The sequence below is a fragment of the Aquarana catesbeiana genome, linkage group LG01 (genome assembly GCF_042186555.1).
Source record: "Aquarana catesbeiana isolate 2022-GZ linkage group LG01, ASM4218655v1, whole genome shotgun sequence".
Taxonomy (NCBI): domain Eukaryota; kingdom Metazoa; phylum Chordata; class Amphibia; order Anura; family Ranidae; genus Aquarana; species Aquarana catesbeiana.
Genome location: NC_133324.1, coordinates 4,734,149 through 4,753,774, shown reverse-complemented (window position 1 = coordinate 4,753,774; position 19,626 = coordinate 4,734,149). Strand labels below are relative to the sequence as shown.

At 52.9% G+C, this 19,626-nt stretch overlaps 1 protein-coding gene across 1 annotated transcript in view; it reads left to right on the top strand.

The window, feature by feature from the left end:
• The first annotated feature begins 209 nt into the window (after positions 1 to 209).
• Positions 210 to 19,626, top strand: part of LOC141124140 (coagulation factor XI-like) — a 68,654-nt gene continuing 49,237 nt past the window's right edge. Inside the window, exons 1-7 of the mRNA XM_073612216.1 lie at positions 210 to 225; positions 566 to 605; positions 5,213 to 5,283; positions 15,779 to 15,938; positions 16,500 to 16,609; positions 17,682 to 17,844; positions 18,902 to 19,014. Of these exons, the coding sequence (XP_073468317.1) occupies positions 5,217 to 5,283; positions 15,779 to 15,938; positions 16,500 to 16,609; positions 17,682 to 17,844; positions 18,902 to 19,014 (613 nt within the window). The 5' untranslated portion in view covers positions 210 to 225; positions 566 to 605; positions 5,213 to 5,216. The remainder of the gene's footprint in view (positions 226 to 565; positions 606 to 5,212; positions 5,284 to 15,778; positions 15,939 to 16,499; positions 16,610 to 17,681; positions 17,845 to 18,901; positions 19,015 to 19,626) is intronic.

Sequence of the window (19,626 nt, the reverse complement as noted above, 5' to 3'; positions counted from 1 at the left end):
CCCCTATTTAGTGTGTAAGCTCCTATGGGGTTTCTAGCCCCATGGTATATGTTGGTGCTACATTCCCTCATCCCGGATAATGGAGAGAAGAACAGATCAGCTATGAGAGGAGAGAGATGGTTAATATGGATGGAAAAATATTGACACAGAAATGACAATTCCCCTCCCCCTCCCAATATAAAGAACTTCACCGAATTCTGCCCCGTACAGCAGGAGACTCCAGAGGTGAGTGCTGACCGCATGGGGGATGGGCAGGGACCGCATGGAGGATGGGCAGGGACTGCATAGAGGATGGGCAGGGACCGCATGCTAATACAGGGGGTCCCATTCTATAATATAGATTTATAGATTGTAAGCTCCGGGGATCAGGGCTCCCTGATTCCTCCTATATTACATGGTATCTGTACTATCTGCCCTCATGTTGTAAAGTGCTCTGCAAACTGCCACATATACTATTATTATTAGACAGATCCTGGCTGTACATTATTGTCAGGTCAGATTTTATTTTTTTTATGTATAAATCATACTGATCGATCATCGGTAATAATTTATATTCTATTTCCAGGTATTCCTGTCTGTGAACATCTTTCCACCACATCACCCAGGTAACCGATCACCAGAGACTGCTAGAGACCTCCCCAGATCACCTGACATTGTCCCACCAGAGACTGCTAGAGACCTCCCAAGATCACCCAACATTCTCCCACCAGAGACTGCTAGAGACCTCCCAAAATCACCCAACATTCTCCCACCAAAGACTGCTAGAGACCTTCCAAGACCACTCAACATTCTCCCACCAGAGACTACTAGAGACCCCCAAGATCACCTGACATTCTCCCACCAGAGACTGCTAGAGACCTCCCCAGATCACCCAACATTGTCCCACCAAAGACTGCTAGAGACCTCCCCAAGATCACCCAACATTCTCCCACCAAAGACTGCTAGAGACCTCCCAAGACCACTCAACATTCTCCCACCAGAGACTACTAGAGACCCCCAAGATCACCTGACATTCTCCCACCAGAGACTGCTAGAGACCTCCCCAGATCACCCAACATTGTCCTACCAGAGACTGCTAGAGACCTCCCCAGATCACCCAACATTGTCCCACCAGAGACTGCTAGAGACCTCCCCAAGATCACCCAACATTCTCCCACCAAAGACTGCTAGAGACCTCCCCAAGATCACCCAACATTCTCCCACCAAAGACTGCTAGAGACCTCCCAAGATCACACAACATTCTCCTACCAGAGACTGCTAGAGACCACCGCAGATCACCCAACATTGTCCCACCAAAGACTGCTGGAGCCCTCCCCAGATCACTCAACATTCTCCCACCATAGACTGCTAGAGACCTCCCAAGATCACCCAACATTCTCCCACCATAGACTGCTAGAGACCTCCCAAGATCACCCAACATTCTCCCACTAGAGACTGCTAGAGACCTCCCCAGATCACCCAACATTCTCACACTAGAGACTGCTAGAGACCTCCCAAGATCACCCAACATTGTCCCACCAGAGACTGCTGGAGCCCAACCCAGATCACCTGACATTATCCCACCAGAGACTGCTAGAGACCTCTCCAGATCACCCAACATTCTCCACCAGAGACTGCTAGAGTCCTCCCCAGATCACCCGACAGTCTCCCACCAGAGACTGCTAGAGACCTCCCAGATCACCCAACATTGTCCCACCAGAGACTGCTAGAGCCCAACCCAGATCACCTGACATTGTCCCACCAGAGACTGCTAGAGACCTCCCCAGATCTCCCAACATTCTCTCACCATGAACTGCTAGAGACCTCCCAAGATCACGCAACATTCTCCCACCAGAGACTGCTAAAGACCTCCCCAGATCACCCAACATTCTCCCACCATAGACTGCTAGAGACCTCCCCAGATCACCCAACATTCTCCCACTAGAGACTGCTAGAGACCTCCCCAGATCACCCGACAGTCTCCCACCAGAGACTGCTAGAGACCTCCCAGATCACCCAACATTGTCCCACCAGAGACTGCTAGAGCCCAACCCAGATCACCTGACATTGTCCCACCAGAGACTGCTAGAGACCTCCCCAGATCTCCCAACATTCTCCACCAGAGACTGCTAGAGACCTCCCAAGATCATGCAACATTCTCCCACCAGAGACCAGGCATGTACTGGCCATCGGGACTACCGGGAGTTTCCCGGTGGGCCGATGGCTCAGTGGGCCAGTCATGTGCAGTCCTGCAGCCGCTTCTCTCTGACAGTGAGTGATCGCGATTTCACTCCTGTAAGGAGGAGCAGCTTCCGTCACTTGCTGGAGAGAGCATTAGGCTTTCTGCTCCCTCCAGCCTGCAGGGGGAGATAGACAGCCAGCACACTTTCCTTCCTCTCTCCCCTTATCTCTTGTTATCACATGACTGGAGAGAGGAACGAGAAGCTGCCTTCAAAAGTGTGAGTACATGTGGGAGGGGGAGGTGATGGGGGACACTCTGATGTGAAGGGGGCTGCTGGTGGGGACTCTGATGTGAAGGGGGCTGCTGGTGGGGACTCTGGTGTGAAGGGGACTGCTGGTGGGGACTCTGATGTGAAGGGGGCTGCTGGTGGGGACACTCTGTTGTGAAGGGGGACGCTGTTGGGGACACTCTGATGTAAGGGGCACACTGTTGGGGACACTCTGATGTAAGGGGGACGCTGTTGGGGACACACTGGTGTAAGGGGGATGCTGTTGGGGACACTCAAAATTAAAGTGGGCCGGTCATGATGAAGTCCAGGGCCAAATTTTTGTCCCAGTCCAGCCCTGCCAGAGACTGCTAAAGACCTCCCCACATCACCCAACATTCTCCCACCATAGACTGCTAGAGACCTCCTCAGATCACCCAACATTCTCCCACCAGAGACTGCTAGAGACCTCCCCAGATCCCCCAACATTGTCCCACCAGAGACTGCTAGAGTCCTCCCCAGATCACCTGACATTGTCCCACCAGAGACTGCTAGAGCCCCCCCCCCAAATCACCTGACATTGTCCCACCAGAGACTGCTAGAGACCTCCCCAGATCACCCAACATTCTCCCACCATAGACTGCTAGAGACCTCCCAAAATCACCCAACATTCTCCCATCAGAGACTGCTAGAGACATCCCCAGATCACCCAACATTCTTCCATCATAGACTGCTAAAGACCTCCCCAGATCACACAACATTGTCCCACTAGAGACTGCTAGAGACCTCCTCAGGTCACCCAACATTGTCCCACCAGAGACTGCTGGAGACCTCTCCAGATCACCTGACATTGTCCCACCAGAGACTGCTAGAGACCTCCCCAGATCACCCAACATTGTCCCATCAGAGACTGCTAGACACCTTCTCAGACCACCCAACATTCTCCCACCAGAGACTGCTAGAGACCTCCCCAGATCACCCGACATTCTTCCACCAGAGATTGCTAGAGACCTCCCCAGATCCCTCGACATTCTCCCACCAGAAACTGCTATAGACCTCCCCAGATCACACAACATTGTCCCACCAGAGACTGCTGGAGACCTCCCCAGATCACCCAACATTGTCCTACCAGAGACTGCTGGAGACCTCCCCAGATCACCCGACATCTTTTATGTGATGGGGTGACCTCTGACGCGATGGGGGGGGTTTCCGGTGTTCTTTTATGTGATGGGGACAGTGATGTGATCGGGGACTTCTTATATGATGGGGGGACCTCTCATGTACTTCTATGTGATGGGGACACTTATGTGATCGGGGACTTCTGACATGATGGAGGGACCTCCAATGTTCTTTTATGTGATGGGGACAGTGATGTGATTGGGGACTTCTTATATGATGGGGGTACCTCTCATGTACTTCTATGTGATGGGGACAGTGATGTGATCGGGGACTTCTTATATGATGGGGGGACCTCTCATGTACTTCTATGTGATGGGGACACTTATGTGATCGGGGACTTCTGACATGATGGAGGGACCTCCAATGTTCTTTTATGTGATGGGGACAGTGATGTGATTGGGGACTTCTTATATGATGGGGGTACCTCTCATGTACTTCTATGTGATGGGGACAGTGATGTGATCGGGGACTTCTTATATGATGGGGGGACCTCTCATGTACTTCTATGTGATGGGGACACTTATGTGATCGGGGACTTCTGACATGATGGAGGGACCTCCAATGTTCTTTTATGTGATGGGGACAGTGATGTGATTGGGGACTTCTTATATGATGGGGGTACCTCTCATGTACTTCTATGTGATGGGGACAGTGATGTGATCGGGGACTTCTTATATGATGGGGGGACCTCTCATGTACTTCTATGTGATGGGGACACTTATGTGATCGGGGACTTCTTATATGATGGGGGTACCTCTCATGTACTTCTATATGATGGGGACACTTATGTGATCGGGGACTTCTTATATGATGGGGGGACCTCTCATGTACTTCTATGTGATGGGGACACTTATGTGATCGGGGACTTCTTATATGATGGGGGTACCTCTCATGTACTTCTATATGATGGGGACACTTATGTGATCGGGGACTTCTTATATGATGGGGGGACCTCTCATGTACTTCTATGTGATGGGGACACTTATGTGATCGGGGACTTCTTATATGATGGGGGGACCTCTCATGTACTTCTATGTGATGGGGACAGTGATGTGATCGGGGACTTCTTATATGATGGGGGGACCTCTCATGTACTTCTATGTGATGGGGACACTTATGTGATCGGGGACTTCTTATATGATGGGGGGACCTCTCATGTACTTCTATGTGATGGGGACACTTATGTGATTGGGGACTTCTTATATAATGGGGGCCTCTCATGTACTTTTATGTGTTGAGGGACATTGATGTGTAGGTGGACCTCCGATGTGATGGGGGGACCTCCGATGTGATGAAGGTTATATCACGAAGCTGGTTTGATGCCTCAGCCCATTCTCAGGTTTCCATTAATTGAACATTCACATTAATTACAATTATTACATTTTACACTGGGGGGGCTTTAGATCCAGTAAATTCTTAAAGGTGCCCAAGTGAAGGACGGAGGTCTTGTTACTTCATAGCCCCAGCTGAGGGGGTCTGGCCCATCTTGGTGGATGTGGCTAGATCATGTGATGTTTAAGCCATCCAATACCTGGGGACAGAGAACGGGGCTCTGTTGAACTGGTGACCCCCTTTGTGCCTTCTCATTGGTTCTCTCTCTATTCCAGAAACATGGTCCTCCTGATCCTCCTCCTCCAGTTCATCATCGTCTGGAGCTGCCCACCACAGAACCCATCTGGTAAGTCACATTTTGGGGTCATTTTGGAGGAGGGATGGGTTAGAACCCCTGGCTATGTGTAAGCAGGGGCAGGGCACAAAAGTAAATGGGATTCTGTGAATCTTCAATATAAAGTATACCCCAAAAAAACAGGAACTCTCTAGAAATGGATTGCTTCATAGGGGACTTCCTGGGTATAGAGAGGACATAGGGGACTGGTTATAGAGGGGACATAGGGGACTGGGTATAGGGGGGACATAGGGGACTGGGTATAGAGGGGACATAGGGGACTGGGTATAGAGGGGACATAGGGGACTGGGTATAGAGGGGACATAGGGGACTGGGTATAGAGGGGACATAGGGGACTGGGTATAGAGGGGATATAGGGGACTGGGTATGGAGAGGACATAGAGGACTGGGTATAGAGGGGGACATAGGGGACTGGTTAAGAGGGGACATAGGGGACTGGGTATAGGGGGAACATAGGGGACTGGGTTAGAGGGGACATAGGGGACTGGGTATAGGGGGGACATAGGGGACTGGGTATAGAGGGGACAAAAGTGACTGGGTATAGAAGGGACATAGGGGACTGTTTATAGAGGGGACATAGGGGACTGGGTATAGGGGGGGCATAGGGGACTGGGTATAGGGGAGACATAGGGGACTGGGTATAGAGGGGACCTAGGGGACTGGGTATAGAGGGGACATAGAGGAATGGGTATAGAGGGGGACATAGGGGACTGGGTATAGAGGGGACATAGGGGACTGGGTATAGAGGGGGACATAGGGGACTGGGTATAGAGGGGACATAGGGGACTGGATATAGGCGGGACATAGGGGAATGGGTATAGAGGACATAAGGGACTGGGTATAGAAGGGACATAGGGGACTGGTTATAGAGGGGACATAGGGGACTGGGTATAGGGGGGACATAGGGGACTGGGTATAGAGGGGACATAGGGGACTGGGTATAGAGGGGACATAGGTAACTGGGTATAGGGGGGACATAGGGGACTGGGTATAGAGGGGACATAGGTGACTGGGTATAGGGGGGACATAGGGGACTGGGTATAGAGGGGACAAAAGTGACTGGGTATAGAGGGGACATAGGGGATTGTTTATAGAGGGGACATAGGGGACTGGGTATAGGGGGGGCATAGGGGACTGGGTATAGGGGAGACATAGGGGACTGGGTATAGAGGGGACCTAGGGGACTGGGTATAGAGGGGACATAGAGGAATGGGTATAGAGGGGGACATAGGGGACTGGGTATAGAGGGGACATAGGGAACTGGGTATAGAGAGGACATAGGGGACTGGGTATAGGGGGGACATAGGGGACTGGGTATAGAGGGGGACATAAAGGACTGGGTATAGAGGGGACATAGGGGACTGGGTTTAGGGGGGACATAGAGGACTGGGTATAGAGGGGACATAGGGGACTGGGTATAGAGGGGACATAGGGGACTGGGTATAGGGGGGACATAGGGGACTGGGTATAGAGGGGACATAGGGGACTGGGTATAGGTGGGACATAGGGGACTGGGTATAGAGGGGACATAGGGGACTGGGTATAGGGGGGACATAGGGGACTGGGTATAGAGGGGACATAGGGGACTGGGTATAGAGGGGGACATAAGGGACTGGGTATAGAGGGGACATAGGGGACTGGGTATAGGGGGGACATAGGGGACTGGGTATAGAGGGGACAAAAGTGACTGGGTATAGAAGGGACATAGGGGACTGTTTATAGAGGGGACATAGGGGACTGGGTATAGGGGGGGCATAGGGGACTGGGTATAGGGGAGACATAGGGGACTGGGTATAGAGGGGACCTAGGGGACTGGGTATAGAGGGGACATAGAGGAATGGGTATAGAGGGGGACATAGAGGAATGGGTATAGAGGGGGACATAGGGGACTGGGTATAGAGGGGACATAGGGGACTGGGTATAGAGGGGGACATAGGGGACTGGGTATAGAGGGGACATAGTGGACTGGATATAGGCGGGACATAGGGGAATGGGTATAGAGGACATAAGGGACTGGGTATAGAAGGGACATAGGGGACTGGTTATAGAGGGGACATAGGGGACTGGGTATAGGGGGGACATAGGGGACTGGGTATAGAGGGGACATAGGGGACTGGGTATAGAGGGGACATAGGTAACTGGGTATAGGGGGGACATAGGGGACTGGGTATAGAGGGGACATAGGTGACTGGGTATAGGGGGGACATAGGGGACTGGGTATAGAGGGGACAAAAGTGACTGGGTATAGAGAGGGCATAGGGGATTGTTTATAGAGGGGACATAGGGGACTGGGTATAGGGGGGGCATAGGGGACTGGGTATAGGGGAGACATAGGGGACTGGGTATAGAGGGGACCTAGGGGACTGGGTATAGAGGGGACATAGAGGAATGGGTATAGAGGGGGACATAGGGGACTGGGTATAGAGGGGACATAGGGGACTGGGTATAGAGAGGACATAGGGGACTGGGTATAGGGGGGACATAGGGGACTGGGTATAGAGGGGGACATAAAGGACTGGGTATAGAGGGGACATAGGGGACTGGGTTTAGGGGGGACATAGAGGACTGGGTATAGAGGGGACATAGGGGACTGGGTATAGAGGGGACATAGGGGACTGGGTATAGGGGGGACATAGGGGACTGGGTATAGAGGGGACATAGGGGACTGGGTATAGGCGGGACATAGGGGACTGGGTATAGAGGGGACATAGGGGACTGGGTATAGGGGGGACATAGGGGACTGGGTATAGAGGGGACATAGGGGACTGGGTATAGGGGGGACATAGGGGACTGGGTATAGAGGGGGACATAAGGGACTGGGTATAGAGGGGACATAGGGGACTGGGTATAGGGGGGACATAGGGGACTGGGTATAGAGGGGACATAGGGGACTGCGTATAGAGGGGACATAGGGGACTGGGTATAGAGGGGACATAGGGGACTGGGTATAGGGGGGACATAGGGGACTGGGTATAGAGGGGACATAGGGGACTGGGTATAGGCGGGACATAGGGGACTGGGTATAGAGGACATAAGGGACTGGGTATAGAAGGGACATAGGGGACTGGTTATAGAGGGGACATAGGGGACTGGGTATAGGGGGGACATAGGGGACTGGGTATAGAGGGGACATAGGGGACTGGGTATAGGGGGGACATAGGGAACTGGGTATAGAGGGGGACATAAGGGACTGGGTATAGAGGGGACATAGGGGACTGGGTATAGGGGGGACATAGGGGACTGGGTGTAGAGGGGACATAGGGGACTGGGTATAGGGGGGACATAGGGGACTGGGTATAGAGGGGACATAGGGGACTGGGTATAGAGGGGACATAGGGGACTGAGTATAGAGGGGGACATAAGGGACTGGGTATAGAGGGGACATAGGGGACTGAGTATAGAGGGGACATAGGGGACTGGGTATAGGGGGGACATAGGGGACTGGGTATAGAGGGGACATTGGGGACTAGGTATAGGGGGGACATAGGGGACTGGGTATAGAGGACATAAGGGACTGGATATAGAGGGGACATAGGGAACTGGCTATAGAGGGGACATAGGGGACTGGGTATAGAGGGGACATAGGGGACTGGCTATAGAGGGGGCATAGGGGACTGGGTATAGGGGGGACATAGGGGACTGGGTATAGGGGGGACATAAGGGACTGGGTATAGAGGGGACATAGGGGACTGGGTATAGAAGGGACATAGGGGACTGGTTATAGAGGGGACATAGGGGACTGGGTATAGGGGGGACATAGGGGACTGGGTATAGAGGGGGACATAGGGGACTGGGTATAGAGGGGGAATAGGGGACTGGGTATAGAGGGGGACATAGGGGACTGGGTATAGAGGGGACATAGGGAACTGGGTATAGAAGGGACATAGGGGACTGGTTATAGAGGGGACATAGGGGACTGGGTATAGGGGGGACATAGGGGACTGGGTATAGAGGGGACATAGGGGACTAGGTATAGGGGGGACATAGGGGACTGGGTATAGAGGGGACATAGGGGACTGGACTAGGTATAGGGGGGACATAGGGGACTGGGTATAGAGGGGACATAGGGGACTGGGTATAGGGGGGACATAGGGGACTGGGTATAGAGGGGACATAGGGGACTGGGTATAGGGGGGACATAGGGGACTGGGTATAGGGGGGACATAGGGGACTGGGTATAGAGGACATAAGGGACTGGGTATAGAGGGGACATAGGGAACTGGGTATAGAAGGGACATAGGGGACTGGTTATAGAGGGGACATAGGGGACTGGGTATAGGGGGGGACATAGGGGACTGGGTATAGGGGGGACATAGGGGACTGGGTATAGGTGGGACATAGGGGACTGGGTATAGAGGGGACATAGGGGACTGGGTATAGGGGGGACATAGGGGACTGGGTATAGGGGGGGACATAGGGGACTGGGTATAGGGGGGACATAGGGGACTGGGTATAGGTGGGACATAGGGGACTGGGTGTAGAGGGGACATAGGGGACTGGGTATAGGGGGGACATAGGGGACTGGGTATAGAGGACATAAGGGACTGGGTATAGAGGGGACATAGGGAACTGGGTATAGAAGGGACATAGGGGACTGGTTATAGAGGGGACTGGGTATAGGGGGGGACATAGGGGACTGGGTATAGGGGGGACATAGGGGACTGGGTATAGGTGGGACATAGGGGACTGGGTATAGAGGGGACATAGGGGACTGGGTATAGGGGGGACATAGGGGACTGGGTATAGGGGGGGACATAGGGGACTGGGTATAGGGGGGACATAGGGGACTGGGTATAGGTGGGACATAGGGGACTGGGTATAGAGGGGACATAGGGGACTGGGTATAGGTGGGACATAGGGGACTGGGTATAGAGGGGACATAAGGGACTGTGTATAGAGGGGACATAGGGGACTGGGTATAGAAGGGACATAGGGGACTGGGTATAGGTGGGACACAGGGGACTGGGTATAGGGGGGACATAAGGGACTGTGTATAGAGGGGACATAGGGGACTGGGTATAGCAGGGACATAGGGGACTGGGTATAGGGGGGACATAGGGGACTGGGTATAGAGGACATAAGGGACTGGGTATAGAGGTGACATAGGGAACTGGGTATAGAAGGGACATAGGGGACTGGTTATATAGGGGACATAGGGGACTGGGTATAGGGGGGACATAGGGGACTGGGTATAGAGGGGACATAGGGGACTGGGTATAGGGGGACATAGGGGACTGGGTATAGAGGGGACATAGGGGACTTTGTATAGGGGGGACATAGGGGACTGGGTATAGAGGGGACATAGGGGACTGGGTATAGGGGGGACATAGGGGACTGGGTATAGAGGGGACATAGGGGACTGGGTATAGGGGGGACATAGGGGACTGGGTATAGGGGGGACATAGGGGACTGGGTATAGAGGACATAAGGGACTGGGTATAGAGGGGACATAGGGAACTGGGTATAGAAGGGACATAGGGGACTGGTTATAGAGGGGACATAGGGGACTGGGTATAGGGGGGACATAGGGGACTGGGTATAGGTGGAACATAGGGGACTGGGTATAGAGGGGACATAGGGGACTGGGTATAGGGGGGACATAGGGGACTGGGTATAGGTGGGACATAGGGGACTGGGTATAGGGGGGGACATAGGGGACTGGGTATAGGGGGGACATAGGGGACTGGGTATAGGTGGGACATAGGGGACTGGGTATAGAGGGGACATAGGGGACTGGGTATAGGTGGGACATAGGGGACTGGGTATAGAGGGGACATAGGGGACTGGGTATAGAGGGGACATAGGGGAATGGGTATAGGTTGGACATAGGGATCTGGGTACAAAGGGGTCACAGAAGTGTCAGGCCAGGGGTTAGCAGGTAAAACAGTTTGGAAGTGCTACATACAAAGACAGTTACATAATAAAGGGCACATACAAAGCCTTGTGGGTAGGTGGAGCAGATCAGAGCAGTCCAGGTAGTAGCAGAGAGTCTGATATCACCGGGGTGTCAGGAGAAGAGTAGTCAGGACACCGGGGTGTCAGGAGAAGAGTAGTCAGGACACCGGGGGGTCAGAGAAGAGTAGTCAGGACACCGGGGGGTCAGGAGAAGAGTAGTCAGGATACCGGGGGGGTCAGGAGAAGAGTAGTCAGGACACCGGGGGGTTAGGAGAAGAGTAGTCAGGATACCGGGGGGGTCAGGAGAAGAGTAGTCAGGACATCAGGGGGTCAGGAGTAGAGTAGTCAGGACACGGGGGGGTCAGGAGAAGAGTAGTCAGGACACCGGGGGGTCAGGAGAAGAGTAGTCAGGACACCGGGGGGTCAGGAGAAGAGTAGTCAGGACACCGGGGGGTCAGGAGAAGAATAGTCAGGACACCGGGGGGTCAGGAGAAGAGTAGTCAGGACACCGGGGGGTCAGGAGAAGAGTAGTCAGGACACCGGGGGGTCAGGAGAAGAGTAGTCAGGACACCGGGGGGTCAGGAGAAGAGTAGTCAGGACACCGGGGGGTCAGGAGAAGAGTAGTCAGGACACCGGGGTGTCAGGAGAAGAGTAGTCAGGACACCGGGGGGTCAGAGAAGAGTAGTCAGGACACCGGGGGGTCAGGAGAAGAGTAGTCAGGATACCGGGGGGGTCAGGAGAAGAGTAGTCAGGACACCGGGGGGTTAGGAGAAGAGTAGTCAGGATACCGGGGGGGTCAGGAGAAGAGTAGTCAGGACATCAGGGGGTCAGGAGTAGAGTAGTCAGGACACGGGGGGTCAGGAGAAGAGTAGTCAGGACACCGGGGGGTCAGGAGAAGAGTAGTCAGGACACCGGGGGGTCAGGAGAAGAGTAGTCAGGACACCGGGGGGTCAGGAGAAGAATAGTCAGGACACCGGGGGGTCAGGAGAAGAGTAGTCAGGACACCGGGGGGTCAGGAGAAGAGTAGTCAGGACACCGGGGGGTCAGGAGAAGAGTAGTCAGGACACCGGGGGGTCAGGAGAAGAGTAGTCAGGACACCGGGGGGTCAGGAGAAGAGTAGTCAGGACACCGGGGGGTCAGGAGAAGAGTAGTCAGGACACCGGGGGGTCAGGAGAAGAGTAGTCAGGACACCGGGGGGTCAGGAGAAGAGTAGTCAGGACACCAGGGGGTCAGGAGAAGAGTAATCAGGACACTGGGGGGTCAGGAGAAGAGTAGTCAGGGCACCGGGGGGTCAGGAGAAGAGTAGTCAGGACACCGGGGGGTCAGGAGAAGAGTAGTCAGGACACCGGGGGGTCAGGAGAAGAGTAGTCAGGACACCAGGGGTCAGGAGAAGAGTAGTCAGGACACCGGGGGGTCAGGAGAAGAGTAGTCAGGACACCGGGGGGTCAGGAGAAGAGTAGTCAGGACACCGGGGGGTCAGGAGAAGAGTAGTCAGGACACCGGGGAGTCAGGAGAAGAGTAGTCAGGACACCGGGGGGTCAGGAGAAGAGTAGTCAGGACACCGGGGAGTCAGGAGAAGAGTAGTCAGGACACCAGGGGTCAGGAGAAGAGTAGTCAGGACACCGGGGGGTCAGGAGAAGAGTAGGCAGGACACCGGGGGGTCAGGAGAAGAGTAGTCAGGACACCGGGGGGGTCAGGAGAAGAGTATTCAGGACACCAGGGGTCAGGAGAAGAGTAGTCAGGACACCGGGGGGTCAGGAGAAGAGTAGTCAGGACAATCTGGATGAAGCAGGAGCACTCAAGGCAATGTCCTCTATCAGGAACACGTTAAACATGGACAGCAGGCAGCTCTCTCAGGTAAGTGTTTCTTGGCTTTAAAGGGACAGCCAGAGTCCCAGTACTTAGAAGAAGACAGGTCACTGGGGGGGGGGGTGATATACAGGACATTGCATGTAGGCTATGTGACAGGAGATAAGAGACCAGGAGATGGAGACCTGATACCAGGACATAGGGGACTGGGCATAGATGGAGCACTGAAAATAGACACAGAAGACCGGTCGCTAGGGGGATAACAGGTAGACCAGGACCAGAAGACAGAGGTCAAATGCTGGGAAATAGAGGGGTTTTTGTAAAGATGGGTCACAAAAGACGGCCATTAAGCGGATGACATGAAGGACACGAGGCTGCTGGATGGGTCACTAGGGCATGACCTGGAGGACACGAGGCTGCTGGATGGGTCACTAGGGGGGTGACGTGGCGGACACGAGGCTGCTGGATGGATCACTAGGGGGATGACATGGAAGACACGAGGCTGCTGGATGGGTCACTAGGGGCATGACATGGAGGACACGAGGCTGCTGGATGGGTTACTAGGGGGGTGACGTGGCGGACACGAGGCTGCTGGATGGGTCGCTAGGGGGGTGATGTGGTGGACACGAGGCTGCTGGATGGATCACTAGGGGGATGACATGGAAGACACGAGGCTGCTGGATGGGTCACTAGGGGCATGACATGGAGGACATGAGGCTGCTGGATGGGTTACTAGGGGGGTGACGTGGCGGACACGAGGCTGCTGGATGGGTCGCTAGGGGGGTGATGTGGTGGACACGAGGCTGCTGGATGGGTCGCTAGGGGGGTGATGTGGTGGACACGAGGCTGCTGGATGGGTCGCTAGGGGGGTGATGTGGTGGACACGAGGCTGCTGGATGGGTCACTAGGGGGGTGACGTGGCGGACACGAGGCTGCTGGATGGGTCGCTAGGGGGGTGATGTGGTGGACACGAGGCTGCTGGATGGGTCACTAGGGGGGTGACGTGGCGGACACGAGGCTGCTGGATGGGTCACTAGGGGGGTGACGTGGAGGACACAAGGCTGCTGGATGGGTCACAAGGGGGGTGACATGGAGGACACGAGGCTGCTGGATGGGTCACTAGGGGGGTGACGTGGAGGACACGAGGCTGCTGGATGGGTCACTAGGGGGGTGACATGGAGGACACGAGGCTGCTGGATGGTTCACTAGGGGGATGACATGGAAGACACGAGGCTGCTGGATGGGTCACTAGGGGATGACACAAGACTGCTGGATGGGTCACTAGGGGGATGACATGGATAACACAAGGCTGCTGGATGGGTCGCTAGGGGGATGACATGGAAGACATGAGGCTGCTGGATGGGTCACTAGGGGGATGACATGGAGGACACGAGGCTGCTGGATGGGTCACTAGGGGGATGACATGGAGGTCACGAGGCTGCTGGATGGGTCACTAGGGGGATGACATGGAAGACACGAGGCTGCTGGATGGGTCACTAGGGGGGTGACATGGATAACACAAGGCTGCTGAATGGGTCACTAGGGGGGTGACATGGAGGACACGAGGCTGCTGGATGGGTCACTAGGGGGATGACACGGAGGACACGAGGCTGCTGGATGGGTCACTAAGGTGGTGACGTGGAGGACAAGAGGCTGCTGGATGGGTCACTAGGGGGGTGACGTGGAGGACCCGAGGCTGCTGGATGGGTCACTAGGGGTTGACATGGAGGACACGAGGCTGCTGGATGGGTCACTAGGGTGGTGACGTGGAGGACACGAGGCTGCTGGATGGGTCACTAGGGTGGTGACGTGGAGGACACGAGGCTGCTGGATGGGTCACTAAGGTGGTGACGTGGAGGACACGAGGCTGCTGGATGTAGACCAGAAGGCAGAGGGACATAGAGGGACATACTGGGACATACATACAGTATGCCACATACTGGGACATAGAGGACTGGGTTTGGATAGGGCACATACATAGAGGGAACATTGGAAAATAAGGCCCCATAGACAGACTTTGTGATAAACTTCTGGAACAATCTGGGTGAGGGCAGCTACCGTTGTATGAACATCAGAGATGTTTCATGGTCATCACCAGATGGAAGTTGTGTTTTCTCAGAAGGGATGATGGAAGATCGTTGAGATGTAGCCAAGTGCCTTTTCACCCTCCATGTGTCCTGTGTGCTCAGTCACGCTCGGTCACACGCCGTCACACGCCGTCACACGCCGTCACGCTCTCTCATTTTCTATATCGTCAGTCTTCTAGAAATTGCTATAAATAGAGCCGATACATGAACATCTGTCACTGCAATCTATAGACTTCAATGTTCACCTTCAGAACAAAGAGTTCCAGCTGATTGATGAGTGCACAGAGCGTGCAAAGTGCTAATAATTCTGAGACTCGTGGGAGAAGAACAATTCTTTGCTTGCCAAAAACTGCTATTTCAGGGTTAGGTGGATTCTGAAAGGTTCTCCTTCCACCAGAAGGGGTGGGGGGGTGGGGGGGTCATACAATATGGCGCCCAGCATAGCTGTGGCATGTCCAGGAGTGGACTGGATGACATTGGGCTTATTCCAGCTGGTTCGGTTCACAAAACAAAAAGAGACCCTCTGGTGGGACTTTAAAGGGCAAAAACTCCAATTAGACGTAAAACCAATTGAATATGTAAAAATTTGATTCCAGCTGGTTATGCCATATTCATCCTCTGGTGTATGAGGGAACATGGGACCTGTTGCGGTGTGTTGGAGGTAGATGAGGCTAACGTGTCTTTGTGACCCCCAGGTGGAGATCCTCCACTCCAGCCATCGGTGGATTTCCCAGGAGGAGATATTGACAAGATCCCGACTCCAGATGAGACCTCCTGTCAGCTGGCGTGCACCAACCACCCACATTGCAGCTTCTTCTCCTATCACTCTATTGACCCCAGCACTGGAGAGCGGAGGTGAGACCCCGGAACTGGAAGGAGAAAGGGGCTCCAGATGGGCACTCAACAGGAAAAGCTCCCTATTCTTCTCAATTTCATTCCCAAGATTGCTGTGCCGTGTAAAGGAAACCTGGTATAAGATACATACAGTATGTAGGTTGCCGTGACTTCTAATGTTATCTGCCTGGCTGTCATGTTGATCCTCTGTCTTCAGTCCTGACCAAGACAAACACATAAGTCAGATGTATTGAATTTGTCGCTGTAGCTCTGTTTTGGGAATTTGACAGAACTAAAACCAGAGGACCAGCATGACATTCAGGCGGCTTCAAAAGAAGGACAGTGGCGGCACGCTCTTATTACCTGAAATTATGAGATTTAGTGAGTTCCTTTATTCCCCTGTAGCTTATATATGAGACATCTTAATCGGTCCAGCTCAGCAGTTCTCCCATGTAGTTTACCCCCTCCTTTCTGGGTAAATACCCTACTTCAGTATCTCATGGGGTACGTTGGCCAGAAGGCAGCCCCAATAACATTAGTACCAATCTCCTGATACTTACCTCCTTTCTGTTTTTCCTGCAGCTTTGATTGCCACCTAAAGAACTCAACCACCGATACTCCACCAAGCTCGGAGCCCGTTCCAGGGGTGACTTCAGGTTATACTCTGCCGAAGACTCCGGAGAATGTGAACCGTAAGAAAGCCCTTTCCTGTATCTCCACCATCTGCTAAACCCCTCACTAATTCCATGTGAGATAAGGATAGATCTGTGTCCTGCAGAGTCCTCCAGGTCTAGTTCACCATCATTTATCCCAGCTAGGATCTCTTACAGGTCCCTCACCTTCAGTCCTTTCTTCCAGGTCTTCTGGCCTCCATAGTTTACCATAATTTACTATTAGGTTGTATCCCTCAAAGGTCCCTCACCGTCAATCCTTTCCTCCAGGTCCTCAGACCTCCATAGTTCACCATCATTTATCCCAGCTAGAATCTCTCATAGGTACCTCGCCTTCAATCCTTTCCTCCAGGTCTTCTGGCCTCCATAGTTCACCATAATTTACTCCAGCTGGATCTCTCACAGTTCCTCAGCTTCAATCCTTTCCTCCAGGTCTTCAGACCTACATTGTTCACCATCATTTACTCCAGATAGGATCTACCATAGGTCCTTCACCTTCAATCCTTTCCTCAAGGCCTTCTGGCCTCCATAATTCACCATCATTTATGCCAGCTAGGATCTCTCACAGGTCCCTCACCTAAAATCTTTTCCTCCAGGTCTTCAGACCTCCATAGTTCACCATCATTTATTCCAGCTAGGATATCTCACAGGTCCCTCACCTTAAATCCTTTCCTCAAGGTCTTCAGACCTCCATAGTTCACCATCATTTACTTCAGCTAGGATCTCTCACAGGTCCCTCACCTTCAATCCCTTCCTCCAGGTCTTCTTGCCTTCATAGTTCACCATCATATATCCCAGCTAGTATCTCTTACAGGACCCTCTCCCAGGTTCTTGTCTGTCTCACCAGGAGGAAGATTCCATCTACTTCTTCAATTGAATTGATGACAGGATGTGTCCCAATGATAGTGGTCAGCAGGACAGGAAGTGAGAGGAAATCCTCCCAGCTGTAACTTAATCAACAACAAAGGGGATCAAACCTCTCCGCATGGAACCTCCATGTTTGTGCAGTTGGAAACGGCTCCAGGATTGTTCCGTTTGGGAAGGGTGGGGGATTATGGGTATCAATCTTTCATTCCTGTCTGTCTCTCCGCAGGGTGTCTGAGTCAGTATTACAATGATGTGGAGTTTATAGGAAATGTCTTGTCCTTTGGCAATGTCAGCAGCCGGGAGGATTGTGAGGCCTCTTGTACCCGCAACCCAGGATGTCAGTTCTACACCTACTACCCTCCGACGGCCCCATCGGACCTCGGCTCACAGTAAGTACCCCAACAATGGCTGCTTCTGCTTCCCTTCGCTACAGTTCCTGGATACCCAATGGGCATGCTGATGTATCCAAGTGTCATCAGCATCCTCCACTGGACCATGTCTGACACCTTCACTGGGCTTCACCTATCGGTGTCATTACTAAGAACTGTCCACCAATCAGATTAAACATTTCAGACTTCCCTGTCATCTGCCAGGGCATATCTGGATCTGATTGGTGGTTGTGGAGAAATAGAGACAGTTCTTATTACTGAGACCTTGAGGCATTGTCAGGGAGGAGCTGTATTAGGATCCATCTGGGTTCATTGAAGGATAGCCAAGGTCAGAGGTGTACAATGTGAGCAGGAAGGGGGGAAGATGGGGGATGGAAGAACGCCCTCAACAGGGTTTCTATAAAGGATGGCCAAGGTCAGAGATGTACAATGTGAGCAGGAAGGGGCTAGATGGGGTATAGAAGAGTGCCCTCAACAGTTTCCATGAAGGATGGCCAAAGTCAGAGGTGTACAATGTGAGAAGGAAGGGGGAAGATGGGGGGGTGGAAGAGTGCCCTAAACAGGGTTTCTATGAAGGATGGCCAAGGTCAGAGGTGTACAATGTGAGAAGGAAGGAGGAAGATGGGGGATAGAAGAGTGCCTTCAACAGGGTTTTTATGAAGGATAGCTTGGGTTGAACATGTACAGTGTGTGGGTGAGAGGGATGGTGGGGGTTGGGGGAAGGTATGGAATAGTAGAGCCTCCCTGTAGGGTTTTTATGAAGGATAGCTGGGGTTGAACATATACAGTGTGTGGGGGGGTGTTGGGTTTGGGGAAGGTAAAGAATAGTAGAGCCCCTCTGTAGGGTTTATGTGAAGGATGGCTGGAGATAAAGATAAAGATATACTTTATTGTCATGGAGTTGGGAGGTGTACAGTGTGGATAGAGGGGTAGCATGGAAGCGCCCTCTATGGGGTTTCTGTGAAGGATGTCTGAGGTCAGAAGGTGTACAGTGTGGGAGGTGGGTCTGGGGGGTAGATGGCTGGTGACCTCTTCCATTCATTCTTTCTCCCCACAGGCAGCGCTGCTATCTTCAGTACTCCACGTCTCTCCCGTCACCCCCCAATATCACTCTCACAGATGGAGCGCAGTCGGGGTTCAGCCAGAAGGATTGCTGCACCGGCACTGAGTGTGAGTCACAAATCTCTGCACATTGTACTGTTAGAGTTCAGGAAGAGTTTCAGGTATAAACAACATGTGAGCGTGATATACCACAAATCTACTTCCAGCTACGTACAGGACCATCTAATGTCAGTAGATGTCTGTCAAGGTAGACCACCATTCTCATTCCCAACAGCTGGGCACCCCCTGTATATGGATTTGGTTAGCATCAGGGCTGGTTGTCTTTCCTAGGGGCTACCTACTGTCCCCTATTGTAATAGGGGCTACCTACTGACCACCATTGGAATTTGGGGCTATTGACTAACCACCACTGTAATATGGGCTACCTAATGACCACCATTGTAATAGGGGCTATCTACTGACCACCACTGTAATGAGGGCTATCTACTGACCACCATTGTAATGAGGGCTATCTACTGACCACCATTGTAATAGGGGCTATCTACTGACCACCATTGTAATAGGGGCTATCTAGTTACCACCATTGTAATAGGGGCTATCTCTGCTGGTAGGTTAATTGGCTTCTGTCTAAAATTGGCCTTAGTGTATGAATGTGGGTTGGGGACCTTGGATTGTGGGCTCCTTGAGGGTAGGGACCAATGTGAGTATGCGATGTATGTG